Source organism: Acinonyx jubatus, chromosome D2 (genome assembly GCF_027475565.1).
Source record: "Acinonyx jubatus isolate Ajub_Pintada_27869175 chromosome D2, VMU_Ajub_asm_v1.0, whole genome shotgun sequence".
Lineage (NCBI taxonomy): Eukaryota > Metazoa > Chordata > Mammalia > Carnivora > Felidae > Acinonyx > Acinonyx jubatus.
Window position 1 is genome coordinate 7,350,333 of NC_069393.1, and position 14,541 is coordinate 7,364,873.

The 14,541-nt window shown below is 38.9% G+C and overlaps 1 protein-coding gene across 3 annotated transcripts in view; it reads left to right on the top strand.

Moving 5' to 3' along the window:
• The window catches only part of MTR (5-methyltetrahydrofolate-homocysteine methyltransferase), a 150,319-nt gene that overhangs the window by 117,071 nt on the left and 18,707 nt on the right, over positions 1-14,541 (top strand). For 2 of the 3 annotated variants that reach the window (XM_027046946.2, XM_027046947.2), the window contains exon 34: positions 11,183-11,791. The exons of the other annotated variant lie outside the window; for it this stretch is intronic. In XM_027046946.2, the coding sequence (XP_026902747.1) occupies positions 11,183-11,261 (79 nt within the window). In that variant the 3' untranslated portion in view covers positions 11,262-11,791. Of the gene's footprint in view, positions 1-11,182; positions 11,792-14,541 lie in introns of those variants that run through there. 3 annotated transcript variants of the gene reach the window in all.

Here is a 14,541-nt window from a genome sequence, read left to right on the forward strand (position 1 = left end):
CCTCCCTGTTTTTATATTATTTTTGCTTCCCGTCCCTTATGTTCACCTGTTTTGTATCTTAAATTTAGTTATATATTTAAAAGGATGTTTCTTATATTTTGTGCAACATTTCCAGGCGGGAAGATCCTCAGTTATTGTAATCTACCTTATTGCCAAAAATAGAAGTCGGCTGTTCTGTGATTCTGTGGGTGTTAACCACTTTCTCCCATTTAGCTAATTTGGATATTTATCTTATTTCAACTTTATGAATTGAGTGTTGAATCCATCCATCACGAATCCATGATGCATTGGAACAATCCTGACTCAGTTCTCTTGGAAGCATCTTAGTAAGAGACTGCCTGAATGCCCTAAAAGAGCTGAAAGCTGAGAACTTTAACTTCGATCTGAACTTACCATAAAGCGATGCAATTGTCCTCCCTCAAACATTTCAGCCAGTGTCACAATATTGGCCATCAAGGTCACTTTTGTTGCAGTGCTAAGCAAGCATGTGTACTGTGTTGGGAAGGAACGAACAGCATCGTGCATCAGCAAAGTCCAGTCAGTGGTTGAACTAAGGAGACCCGAGTTTCCTCTGTGGCCAGCACTGGGGGAGGTCTGATTGCACTTTGAATTCAGTATACTCTTGGGTTTCTTAGACTCTGGGGATGGAGGCACCTCAAGAATGTAAAAGATGGTCTACTAGTCGGCCTACAGATTATTGAGCCACTAATTGGAAAAATAAAGAATAAGTGACTATGTTTCTATCTAGATTCGGTGGAGCAGTTCACACTAAACTCTATTTTTTTTCTTCCACCGATTTTCTCATTTAAGAAATGGAAATTTTATTCTGGAATATCTCAAACTTACACAGAAGTGGAATGAATAGTGTAATGACCCCATTGTCATCATCACCCAGTGTTAGGAGCTGAATTGTGTTCCCTCCAAATTCATATGTTCGGAGACATGACCGCAGAATACGAATGTAATTGCAGAAAGGTCCTTTAAAGAAGTAAGTAAACTAAAATGAAATCATACAGGTGGGCTTTAATCCAATATGGTGGTGTCCTTATAAAAGAGGAGATTAAGACAGAGACAATTCATGCACAGAGGAGTGGCCGTGTGAGGACATAGGGAGAAGGTGACCACCTGCAAGCCAAGAAAAGAGTCCTCAGAAGAAACAGAACTCGTTGACACCTTGATCTCAAACTTGTAGCCACTGGAACCATGAGGAATTAAATTTCTGAGGTTAATCTATGTTACTTAGTTATGGCCTCTCTAGCAAACTAACGTGCTCAACTTCAACAATTGTTAAAACATGGCTAATCTTTCCTTATCTAACTTCATCTAACATGGACTCCATATTGTAGCAAGTCCCAGACATTATTTCATCTGTAAATTTTTTAGTATGTACCTCTACAAGGACTCCCCCCTCCACAAAAACATGACCACATGGGAATGCAAACAGGTGCAGCCACTCTGGAAAACAGTATGGAGGTTCCTCAAAAAATTAAAAATAGAACTACCCTACGACCCAGCCATTGCACTGCTAGGTATTTATCCAAGGGATACAGGTGTGCTGTGTTGAAGGGGCACGTGCACCCCGATGTTTATAGCAGCACTGTTGACAATAGCCGCAGTATGGAAAGAGCCCAAATGTCCATCAACGGATGAATGGATAAAGAAGATGTGGTATATATATATACAATGGAATATTACTCTGCAATCAAAAAGAATGAAATCTTGCCATTTGCAACTACGTGGATGGAACTAGAGGGTATTATGCTAAGCGAAATTAGTTATAGAAAGACAAATATATGACTTTGCTCATATGAGGACTTTAAGATAGAAAACAGATGAACATAAGGGAAGCAAAAATAATACAAAAATGGGGACAAAACAGAAGAGACTCTTAAATATAGAGAACAAACAGTTGCTGGAGGGGTTGTGGGAGGGGAGATGGGCTAAATGGGTGAGGAGCTTAAGGAATCTACATGGTGAAATCGTTGCACCATGTGCTAACTAACTCGGATGTACATTATAAAAAGTAAATAAATTATAGAGAAAAAAAATGACCACAATACCATTATGACACATTAAGAATACCTTAATATCCAGTTGGTATTTACATTTTCCTGATTATCTCTTGCTATTTATATTCTTATGGTTTGTTGAATTGGGATACAGATAAGGCCCATATGTTGTAATTGACTTAATGACTCTGAAATCTTTATTGATTCTCCCTCGTTTTCTTGTGTATTTTTTATTGTAATTTTCTTTGAAGAAAGGAAGATGTTTGTCTTACAGATTTTCCTTGGTCTAGATTTGGTCTTCGTCCCCATACTACTGTTCAGCGTGTTCTTCTGTTCCTTTTGTTTCACGTAAATTGTCAGAATACCTGCGTATTTGAAGATTTTGTTTGTTGTGGTGTTGCACAACCACCGAGTGGGTGGTGTTGGGAATGTCCATCAGGAGGGATATCATGTCTGGAGTCTCTCTTTTTTGTGACGTTACCTGCCATTGATGACCAGCGTCTAGATCTTTTCATTCATTAGGAGCTACAAGAGGGTGATATTCTCATTCCGTCAGCTCATTATTTTAGCTCAAGTACTAATGCAGATAGAAACTTGTTCTCTTCAATTATTTGGTTACAGTGCAGATAATATAGAAATAGCAAAAATAGATACTTCTTTTACCTTATTTGTCATATTTCAAATGTTTCTGGTCTCCAAAGTTGACCAATGAGGCTTGTTTGATGGTACTATGAACTAACTCATAGATACTAACGTATTTGAAGTGATTTCCTCCATTTCGTTTATTGTTTTATTTTGCTGTTCAAATTTTCTTACCTTTGACCAGTGTGGTATTACTCATTCATTCCCGAGTCCCTGTGATAGAAGTATAGTGATCTTTAGTAGTGTCCTTGCTCTGGTATGATCCAGGCTTATCTTTTACATCTCCTTCCCCTTAGAATCAGCCACTTCTCAAAAATCCCTTGTCCTTTTAGCGGGAAATCGTGTTTAGAAACCACAATCTTGGCTCAGGGGTGCTGATTACTACTGGGTTGATGCATTGATTCTTGCTTTATTCAGTGGGAAGAGGAAGGAAATATGATTTTTAAAAGTCTTTCCACTGAAACACAACTTAGATGCAAAAATGGCACAAATCTTAAGCATGCAGCTTAGAGAATTCTTACAAATGTATACACCAGTGTAACCATTATTCAAATCCAGGCACAGTAGATCCACAAGCATCCGAGGAGCCTCCCTTTCATTCCTCCCAGCTACTGTCACTCCCAAATGTACACATTCTAAGTTCTAGCACCATGAATTATTTTTTGTATATAAATGGAATGCTAGTACGTGGGCTCTGCATTATATTTCTGAGGTTAAAGCATGGTGTGTGTCATAGTCATTTTTATTTTCCATTGATGTATGCTATTGTTTGAATATACTACAATTTGTTCTTTCTACGGGTTGGTAGACATTTGGGTTGTTTCCAGGTTTTACTGTTACAGTGAAGCTTCTGTGAACATTTTTGTGCCTGCCTTTTGGTGCGCATATGCGCTCATTTACATTGGGTATATTCCTAAGAGTAGTTAGAGGGTATTTTCGGCTTTCGTGATCGTTCCAAAAGCGTCTTTCAAAGTAATTGTACCAGTTTACACCCCCACGCAGTTTATGAGTTCCAGTCGGTCCATTTAGTAGTCACTCTGGGTTGTAGGGTGACTGACTGACGGACCCTGACTTCTGGCTGCCAGTGTCGTCATCTGTCTCCGCTGCAGGACTTTCTCTGAAGGCTGGGACCTCCTGCGCCCATGCGGATGACATCCCGGAAAATACTCTAAGGTTACTGCCTGCAGGAGTTGCGCTCAACCCATAATTGACAGGAGTTGGTGTATAACCCCTCAGTTCCCTCACTCCTCAAGTAGGATAACTCTGAGGCAAGTGTTCTACAGTGTCTCTCAGAGTTCCCATGGGATTAAGCTTCGGTTACCCCCGGTGGTAACTTGCTTGATCATGCGTAATTTATTATCTGCCTTCCGTTCCCTATCTGTCTTCGTCACTTTTATTTGGGATCACATCCCAAATAAATTACCTGCCCTTGAAACCTTGTCTCAGCATCAGCCTTTGGGGGAGCTCACATACTGGTCTTCCACATCCTTGTCACTCTTGTACTGCCAGGCCTTTAAAATTTTAGCCATTTCGTGTATGATGGTACTGTGACATTGTGACTTCAATTTGCTTTTCCGTTATGACCATTGATGTTGAGAACCTTTTCATATTCATGATTTTATTTAAGATCATTTCCTCAGCACCCGTAAGTAAAGTTGTTCTTTAGTTTTCTTCTTAAAACAATCTTTATCAGAATTTTGTATCCCTGTGGCTCAGTTGGTTGAGCGTCTGACTCTTGATTTCAGCTCAGGTTGTGATCTCAGGGTTGTGGGATGGAGCCCCATGTGCTTTAGATTCTCTCTCTCTCTCTCTCTCTCTCTCACACACACACACACCCTCTCTCTCTCTCTGCCCCTTCTCCAGCTCACACACTCTCTCAACCTCTCTCTGTAAAATAAATACATTTTAAAAATCACATTAAAATTTTTTGTGTCAATATTATTCTTGCTTCATAAAACAAATTTGGTTTCTGTTCTACAATAATTTAAGTCTAATTGGGAATATTTGAATTTTGAAAGCTTGGCGGACATACCCTGAGAAACCACCTATGTTTGGTTTCTTTATGTTGTGTGTGTGTGTGTATGCATGTGTATGTGAATAGCCATTTTATTTTTTCTATGATAGGTAGTCTATTAAGACTTTGTGTATCTACTGGGATCAATTTTTTCAAATTGAAAATTATCCTTTAAAAATTATCTTTTTCATCTAGTTTTTTTTTTTAAGTTTACTTATTTATTTTGAGAGAGAGAAAGAACACGAACAGGAGAGGGCAGAGAGAGGTTGCAGAGAGAGAGGGAGGAGAAAGAATCCCAAGCAGGCTCCACACCATCAGCATGGAGCCCAATGTGGGTCTGGAACTCACAAACTGGGAGATCATGACCTGAGCTGAAATCAAGAGACAGTTGCTGAACAGACTGAGCCACCCAGATGCCCCTCATCTAGGTTTTAAAATTATTTGTAGAGAGTTGTGCAAAGTAGTCTCATAGGTTTTTCCTTACTTCTTTCTCTTTGTTGGTTGTTCCCATTTGTCACAGATACTTTGGTATATTTATGTTCTATTACTTTTTGTCTTGATCAGCTTAGCTAGTGTTTTGCCTATTTTGTTGAGTCAGCTTTTTGATTTGTTATTTCTGTTGGTTTTCTGTTTTTTAAATCATTAAGTTTTGTTTGTATATTTCTTCTGTCTTCCACTTTCTTTGGTTTTTCTTTTTTACTTGGGTGTTTAATTCATTTTATTTTAAAATACTTACTGGTATGACATTTAATGCTCTGATAACCGCTTTAGTTTTATCCCACAGATTCTGATATATACTGTTCTTATTATTGTTATTTAAAAAGAATTTTGCTATTTAATTTTATGTTTCACCTTTTACCCAAAAATTAATAGCATTTTTTGCTTGTGACCTAAACTCTGACTAGTATTCTTGACTATTCCATGAGCACTTGAAATGGATGTGTACCCCTTATTAGTAGAGTTCAGAGTTAGGTATATATCTATAAAATCTATCTTGTTGATTGTGTTGCTTAAGTTTTCTATAGTTTTACTGATTTTTTAATCCATTTGATTGGTCTTGGACTGACAGAAGTATACTAAATTTTCCTATTGTTATTTTATTTCTGTCATTTTTTACTTGCATCTCCTTTGTGAAAATTCTTGCCAAGCATTTGATACATATAACTAATAGTTATTATGTCTTATTACTATGAGTAGTTTTCAAGCTAATGTGGTACTGCCTGCCATAACTGTAAACATACAGATTAATAGAATAGAATTGAGAGTTCAGAAATAAACCTGAACACTTACAGTCAGTTGATTTTCAAGGAGGGTGCTAAGACATTCAGTGGGGGAAAGAATAGTCTCTTTAACACACGGTACTGGGACAACTGGATATCTTCAAGCAAAACAATGAAGTTGAAAAACCCCTACCGCACACCATATGCATAAATTAACTCAAGATGTATCAAAAGACTACTTTTTAAAAGACCATGTGAAAGTGTTAGAAGAGAAAAGGCATAAATTCTTACAACCTTGGATTAGGGAATGTTACTTAGACATGACATCAAAGGACAAGCACAAAAGGAAAAAAAACCAAGTAAATTTAACAAAATAAGCATTTAAAACTTTTCTGCCTTAAAGGATACCATCAAGAGAATGAAAAGACACCCCACAGAATGGGAAAATTTCTTATAAATCATAGATCTGATAAGGGAGTTGCATGTACAATGTAGAAAGACAATTACAACTCAATAATAAAAGAGCAAATAACCCGGGGTGCCTCGGTGGCTCAGTCGGTTAAGCGTCCGACTTCGGCTCACATCATTATCTCGTGGTTCGTGAGTTCAAGCCCCGCGTTGGGCTCTGTGCTGACAGCTCAGAGCCTGGAGCCTGTTTCAGATTCTGTGTCTCCCTCTCTCTCTCTGACCCTCCCCCGTTCATGCTCTGTCTCTGTCTGTCTCAAAAATAAATAAACGTTAAAAAAATTTTTTTAAAAAGCAAATAACCCAATTTAAGTGTTGGCAAAATATTTGAATAAATTCTCCAACAAAGATATACACATGGGCAACAAGCACATGAAGAGATGGTCAGCATCATTAGCTATTAGAGAAATGCAAATCAAAAAGCACAATGAGATGCTACTTCATATTTACTGGGATGGTGATCCTCAAAAAGACAAATAAAATGAGACAAACTGTAAAATTCCTAGAAGAAAATATGGAAGAAAATCTCCTGGACATTGGCCTTGCTAATGACTTCTTGGAAATGACACCAAAAACACAGGCAACAGAAGCTAAACCAGACAATTGGGACTACATCAAACTAAAAGCTTCTGCACAGCAAAGGAAACAATCAACAAAATGAAAAGGCAGGCTACAGCATGGGAGAAAGTATTTGCAAACATATATCTGATAAAGGGTACATTTCCAAAATATATAAGAAACACCTACAACTCAATAGCAAAATAACCAACTCATTTTCAAAATGGACAAAGTATTTGAATAAACATTCCAACAAAGAAATTGAAGCATGCTACTGTAAGATTCTTGTGTTATTTGTGAAATGATATGATATTGCTTGAAGGTGGATGGATAAAAAAATAAGATGTGTACTATAAACCCTAAAGTAAACGCTAACACAACAAGGAGTTATAGCTAGTAAGACAACAAAGGAGATAAAGTTGAATAATAAAAAATCCTCAGTGAAAGAAAGACATAAAAAGAGTAAAAAAGGGCAACGAACAGATGGAACATACAAAAAATAATAGCTGTATGGAAGATTTAAATCAAAGCATATCAGTAATTACATTAAATATAAATTGTATAAATATCCAATTCTCATGCAGAGATGATCAGATTGGAAAAAACAGCAATACCCAGCTGCATGCTGCCAACAAGAAACCCATTGTAAATGTGAAGAAGCAATTCAGTTAAAACCAGACCTGTGCAACCACCATTGCCATCTTTAAAGAATCTCCTCTTCATCTGATTATTATTATTATTATTTTCTTTTACGGAGAGGGCACATGAGCAAGGGATGGGGCAGATAGAGAATCTTTTTTTTTAATGTCTTTTTATTTTAGAGAGAGTGTGAGTGGGGCGGGGGAGTGGGGGGGAACAGAGAGAGAGGGAAACACAGAATCTGAAGCAGGCTCCAGACTCTGAGCCGTCAGCCCAGAGCCCAGCGTGAGGCTTGAACTCACAAACTGTGAAATCATGACCTGAGCTGAAGTTGGACGCTTGGCCAACTGAGCCACCTAGGCACGCTGAGAGAGAATCTTAAGCAGCCTCTGTACCGAGTGTGGACTTGGGGCAATGCGGGGCTCCATCCCATGACCCTGGGATCATGACCTGAGCCAAAAGCAAGAGTTGGACGCTCAACCGACCGAGCCACTCAGGCGCCCCTTCTTAATCTTATTTTTAAATCTTGTACTATATGCCTCTTTATAAATCTTTTCTCAAATGAGGCAAGCTATACATGTTAAAATATTTATGAGTGATACTTAGGATGAAATATATAGCCTTAAACACTTATTTTGAAAAGGAAGAAAGGCTAAGTGTCAATAAAATGAAACTGAAGAAAATAAAACAATAGAATACATCCAAATAATGTGGAAGGAGAGAGGACATAAAAAATAAGAGCAGAAATCAATAATAATTTTAAAAATTACATTAGAAATCATCAATAAAACCAAAATTTTGTCCTCAAAAGAGGCTAATAAAGTAGTTACATCTCTGTTGAGATTAATGAAGGAAAAAATAGTAATGTTAGGAAAGAAAAAAATTATATAACTACAGATCCAACCAAAATTAAAATAAGGAATATATGAACAGGTTTATGCTGATAAATTTGGAAGCTTAGATAAGCTAGACAAGTTCATAGGAAAATATGACCTACTGAAATCGTCTCAAAACAGAAACAGAAAGCCTGAATGACCCAATATCTATAAAGAAATTGAAATAGTAGCTTTAAATTTTTCACACAAAGAAAACACCAAAACCAGAGGACTTTTACAGGTAAATTCTGGCAATTTTTCAAAGAACAAATCATTCTAATCTTAGAAATATTCTCCCAGAGAATAATAAAAGATCAAATAGTCCTCAGTTTTTTCTATGACCTTTGCTTAATCTTGATGGCAAAACCAGACATTCTTTTGAGCAGAAGAAGCAGGCATAGAAGGACAAGGGTTTGATGATTCCATTTATATGACGTTCAGGAGTAGGCTGAAAGTATCTCTGGTGATGGACTTGAGAGCTGTGTTGTCTATGGTGACTGGGATTGACCAGAAGAGGGCACAATGGCAATTTCTGGAATAATACAAGTGGTTTTTTGTTTTTGTTTTGTTTTTTTGTTTGTTTGGTTTTTTGGTATCTTGGTTAGACTGTAGATTTATCAAACCTCAATGAATTGCACATCTAACATGTCTGCATTGCACTTCATGCAAATTGTACCTCAGGGGAGAAAGAAATTTAACGAATACTGAACTCTAGTTAGTAGGCTTACTTTTTGTGGTGGTCTTGGCTAACAGTTCTAAAACTAGTTTTATTCCCAGCAAAGGAAACAAACCATCAGCAAAATGAAAAGGCAACCTACAGAATGGGGAAAAAAAATATTTGCAAACCACCTCTTTGATAAAGGGTTAAATATACAAGGAATTCATACACCTCACTAGCAAAAAACCAAACAACCCAACTTAAGAAATGGGCGACAGATCTGAAGATGTTTCCCAAGAAAACATACAGATAGAGATACATGAAAAAGTGGTCAATAACACTAACCATCAGGAAAAACAAAAAAAAAAAAACCACTAACCATCAGGGACATTCAGATCAAAACCACAATGAGATATCACTTCACACCTGTTAGGATGTCCATTAGCAAAAAGAGAAGAGATAGCAAACGGTGGTGAGATTGCTAAGTGACATAAGCCAGACAGAGAAAGACAAATTCTGCACGGTATCACTTATGTGTGGAGTCTTACAAAAACAAGTCAAACTCATAGAAACATAGAGTGGAATGGTGGGCAGTGGGGGTAAAGGGGAGAGGTTGATAAAAGGGTACAAACTTTCAGTTATAACACGAATGAGGTCTGAGGATCTAATCTATAACATGGTGACTATAGTTGATACTAGTGTATTGTATAATTGAAATTTGCTACAAGAGAGAACTTAACTATTGTCACCAAAAACAAACAAAAAACCTGCTAAAAAACCTAAAAAAAAACAACCCAAAAAGCAAATATGTGAGGTGCAGATGTGTTAATTGTGGGATTGTGGGAATTCTTTCATACTGTATACGTCTATCAAATGATCACATGTACACTTACAATATATTATAGTTCTGTCAATTATACCTCAAAAAAGCTGGAAGAAAACTCCTTTTATTAATAAAATGCATGTTTCTCCCGCTGGAGAAAGCAGTCACAAATATGGAAAGGAGGAGAGTTTATTGCCAAAGCCAGCACTCTGGTTTCTCTTTTTCAATCTGAATTTTATTTTATTTAATTCATTTACTTATTTAATTTTTTTAATGTATGTATATTTGTTTGTTTGTTTATTTTGAGAGAGAGAGAGTACGAGCAGGGGAAGGGCAGAGAGAGAGACACACAGAATCTGAAGTATGCTTCAGGCTCTGAGCTGTCGGCCCAGAGCCCGACACAGGGCTTGAACCCATGAACTGCAAGATCATGACCTCAGCCAAAGTCGGACATTCAACCGACTGAGCCACCCAGGCATCCCTCAATCTGAATTTTTAAAAAATGTCCCAGAATTTGGAAACATTTTGGATAAATGAAAATTCATCATAAAATCAGGAACTTGATAGTTACAACTTTTGATATGTGTTGATTGTAGCTCAGGATTATTCTACGACCACATCTCAGATATCTGATAGATTTTGCTTTGTTTTGGCATTTCCAAAGAAAATTCCTTTTAAAAATTATATCCTGTAAAAAAAAAAAAAAAATCCCTTCCTTTCTCTCTGCCCTTCCCCTGCTCACACTCTCTCTCTCTCAAAAATAAACATTAAAAAAAAAAAGAAAAAAATCTTTTGGGCAAAAAGATACAGTGGCTTTTAAAAATGCAGTTAACTGTTGAACAACAAAGGTTTGAACTGCACAGGCCCATTTATATGTGGATTTTTTTTCGATTTTTCCTTATGGTTTTCTTAATAACATTGTCTTTTCTGTAGTTCACATTAATGTGAGAATACCGTATATAATCCGTGTAACATACAAAATATGTGTTGTTTATGTTATTAAGAGCATAAGCCTATTAAGAGTAGGCTATTAGTAAAGTTTCGGGAGAGTCAAAAGTTATATGACTGCACCAGGGTGGGATTTCTGTTCCCCTAACCCCCACATTGTCCCAGTGTCGACTGTATGGGTGCAGGACACGAGGAATTTCCTGTCAAAAGTAGGCAACATCCTTGGCGAAGCCTGAGTTGTCTGGTGTTTCTACTTCAAGCCTCTTAGCTACATTTCTGGTCCTGTAGAACAAGAGCAGATTCCAGAAAAGTAATTTTTCTTCTTTTGTAGAAACTTCTTTATCTGGCAGAGAACGGTAACTCATCAAACCTGCATCAGAAAGCTACTTTTCAGCTCTCAGTCAATATGACCAACATTAGGCATCCATCAAATGAAGGATTGCGAGCAATAACCTTAAAAAATCCTGCCGGGCGACTAGTTATTGATTCTGTGTTCAGCCTGATGGATGAATGCGTAAAGGCAACAAGTGACTGCAGAGGGCACAGAGCTGGCCGCCTGCCTACTCTGGCAGGCCCTCTGGTGAGGGAGCACCGTCTTTGGCTTTACCAGAAACATGGCTCTGTCATCATGATCAATGAAAATTTGATCCTACCCGGAGGTCTGCTCTTCCTCACCTTGCCTTGGAATTTTCAGAACAGCCCAGAGAACAATTTACAATAAAACTTGATTACCTGCCCCCAGGCTGGTTGCATGGTTGAGACTGTTTGTGGGGGATGGGATTTGTGACTGAATACCAAGAAGAAAAAAAAAAATCGGTATGTTAACAGTATGAAGGAGCTTGGAGGAAGGGCTTAATTTATTTTGGAGATTAAATTCATTTCAGGAACTTTAAAAGCATTGATTCATATTAAGCTAATAAATGTGCTAATTACAGTTTAATCGTTTCACCTCATTAAGCCACGACCACAAGACCTCTCATTAGTCATACCACCTTAGTGGGTACGAATGATTTCCTGTGTTTTCCAAGGACTCCTGGGGTCAGGCAGCTGGCGTATGGCTGAGCTGCCCTTGAACAGAATCGGAAAGTAAGTGATCTCTCTGACGGCATCCTTCTCCCAAAGCCCGCTTTGACAGACTGTCAATGCCCTTAGGTTTTCTGCCTTAACACGTCTGAAAGCTTTCCCTGACCAGTTGCCTTAAGAAGGATCAACGAAGGGAACTGTGCTTTATTATGGCCCTTGGAACTTGTATATGGCACTTGCAACAGTTTATTTAGGTTTCTATCCCTACCAGACTGTAACTTCTAGTCAATAAGCTTTTATTGAATACATGAATGTATGTCCAAATTTATAAAAATGACTTATAAAATTGCCTGTTTGAAAGTAAAAGTAATTAAAATTTAATGAACTAGATGGTCAGCTCCTGCTCGGCAAAGAGTAGGTCTTATTTAATCCCGAAGGACGACACGATATCTGGCCCCAAATTGTTGCTTCTCATAAATAATAATGAAAAAGTGATAATCTCTTAACCTCAAAGCAGCAAGTTCTAATGGGAGAATTCTTTTTTTTTTTTTTTTTAGTTCTTTTTAATGTTTATTTTTGAGGGAAAGACAGAGTGTGAGTGGGGGAGGGGCAGAGAGAAAGGGAGACACAGAAGCTAAAGCAGGCTTCAGGCTCCGAGCTGTCAGCCCAGAGCTCCATGCAGGGCTCAAACTCATGAACCGTTGAGCTGAAGTTGGACGCTCAACCAGCTGAGCCACCCAGGTGCCTGTCTAATGGGAGAATTCTGATTTTGGATGAGAGCAGAATTGGATTGGCATCTCTCCAGGTGACCCTTGGAATCACGTGTCTCCTTCTGACACCCCCAAAGGGGGAAATGCTTGTGTGAACAACTCCCTTTGACTCAGACCCACCAGAACCACAGCAAATAGCTGCCTGACAGTATTGAGTTGGCGGTCACTGGACGTGTTCAGGGAGCATCAGCATGTGTCAAAGTTGGAGGCCAGAGTCCCTGCTTTGAGAGGATTACGTGATCCCCGAGTTTCTGTGGCTCATGAACCTAGTTACTGCATCATTCATGGAGCGACAACAGGGAACGGTCATTACCTCTTAACGAGGGCTCAGCATTACCGGAGAAGCATGAGAATATTTTCCAACACTGAGTGTGAAATGCTTGTTGCTGCTAGCTGGGATGCTCCAGCACATAAATCAATTCCTGAGTTAATTAGTCAGCGTCTGCTGAACACCTTGAAAATGGAAAGAGCCATATAACAAAAGTTATATAACAACTCTCCAGCTGATCCTGTCCCCCCCGCCCCCAAATCTTTGGAATAACTTTGTTCTGACGATTCATCTTTGCCTGTCTCCGAAATTGTGAACAAACAGATTAAGGTAAACAATTAACAAGAAAACATTTCAAAACCTCTCCTCTGCTAGAGGATGTAATTTGGCTGAGTGTTGTATATTTACTTGAGTTGATTGAAAGAGGGAAAAGAAAAATCATCTAGCACCATGCAAATCAGCCAGTGAAGTGTCGAGAGGGTGTGATATTTTTACAAAACAGTCCAGCTGGCTTACACTGTTGGTTTAGGAAAAAAACGTTCTATCATTTTCATTCCTAAGTTTAAGGTTTGTTTTGGAGATGGAAGGAAACTTCACGACTTGCTCTTGTTCCTGGCTAATGCTGACATGGAAACAGTGGGACGAAGAGAGAAATGGATGGGTGACAAAGGTAAATCGAGAGACTTGTGTCTCATGGGTGAGGGAAAGAGAGTTTGGTGGTGAACAGTCCCACTTCTTCCCCCATGCCCCCCAAATCCTGTGATAATGAAGCATTTTGTGTGTCTGCGGTAGAATTTAAACTCATAATGCGACTTGGTACTGTGAGGAAAAAAATAACGTCCGTCCTGGTTTAAAAATTTAGTCTTATCTGGCCATTTGGTTGTGCCCAGCTTCTCTTGACTAAAAAGGCTCAGCCTCTCAGATATGTTTTCTCTCACTTTCCATCTCAAAGATGGTATTTGGGGACGCCTGGGTGGCTCAGTCGGTTGGGTGTGCAACTCTTGATTTTGGCTCAGGTCATGATCTCACGGTTCGGGAGTTTGAGCCCCAAGTTGGGCTCCGTGCTGGGTGTGGGGCCTGCTTGGAGTTCTTTCTCCTCTCTTTGCCCCTCCCCCGCCTTAGAATAAATAAACATTTTTAAACAAAAGGGAAAAATAAACATGGTATGTGGAATGGAGTGAGGCTTACACACATCTTGCTCGCGTGGTGGGGAATTGGTGGGATGTTTAGCAGTGCTCTGATCTTCAGGGGTGACCTCTCTTGTCCATCCGGAAGCTGCCCGCCTTGCTAGGGTTTGCAGCTGAAGCTTCTGTCTGGTTGGGGCTCAGTCTAGACCAAAGCCGGGCTGTGACTCCCACTGGGCTGGGCCCCCATGGTGGCCCTGGAGAGCCACCACATCACTGCTACTGTGACCTCCTCTGGTCCTCTCCCACCCTTCAGACTCTGTCAGTCACTGGGGGTCTTGTATTTTGAAGGAGTGCAAAATACCCCAGGATGTGCCTCTTTGGCATAAGGATTATCTTGAGTCGGTTATTTTTAAGAAACAGCAGACATAGGAAAATCTCTAAAAAGGGAGTAGAAGTTACCATGTTGTGAGGGACATTAACATTTATAATGGAAGTCTCTGTT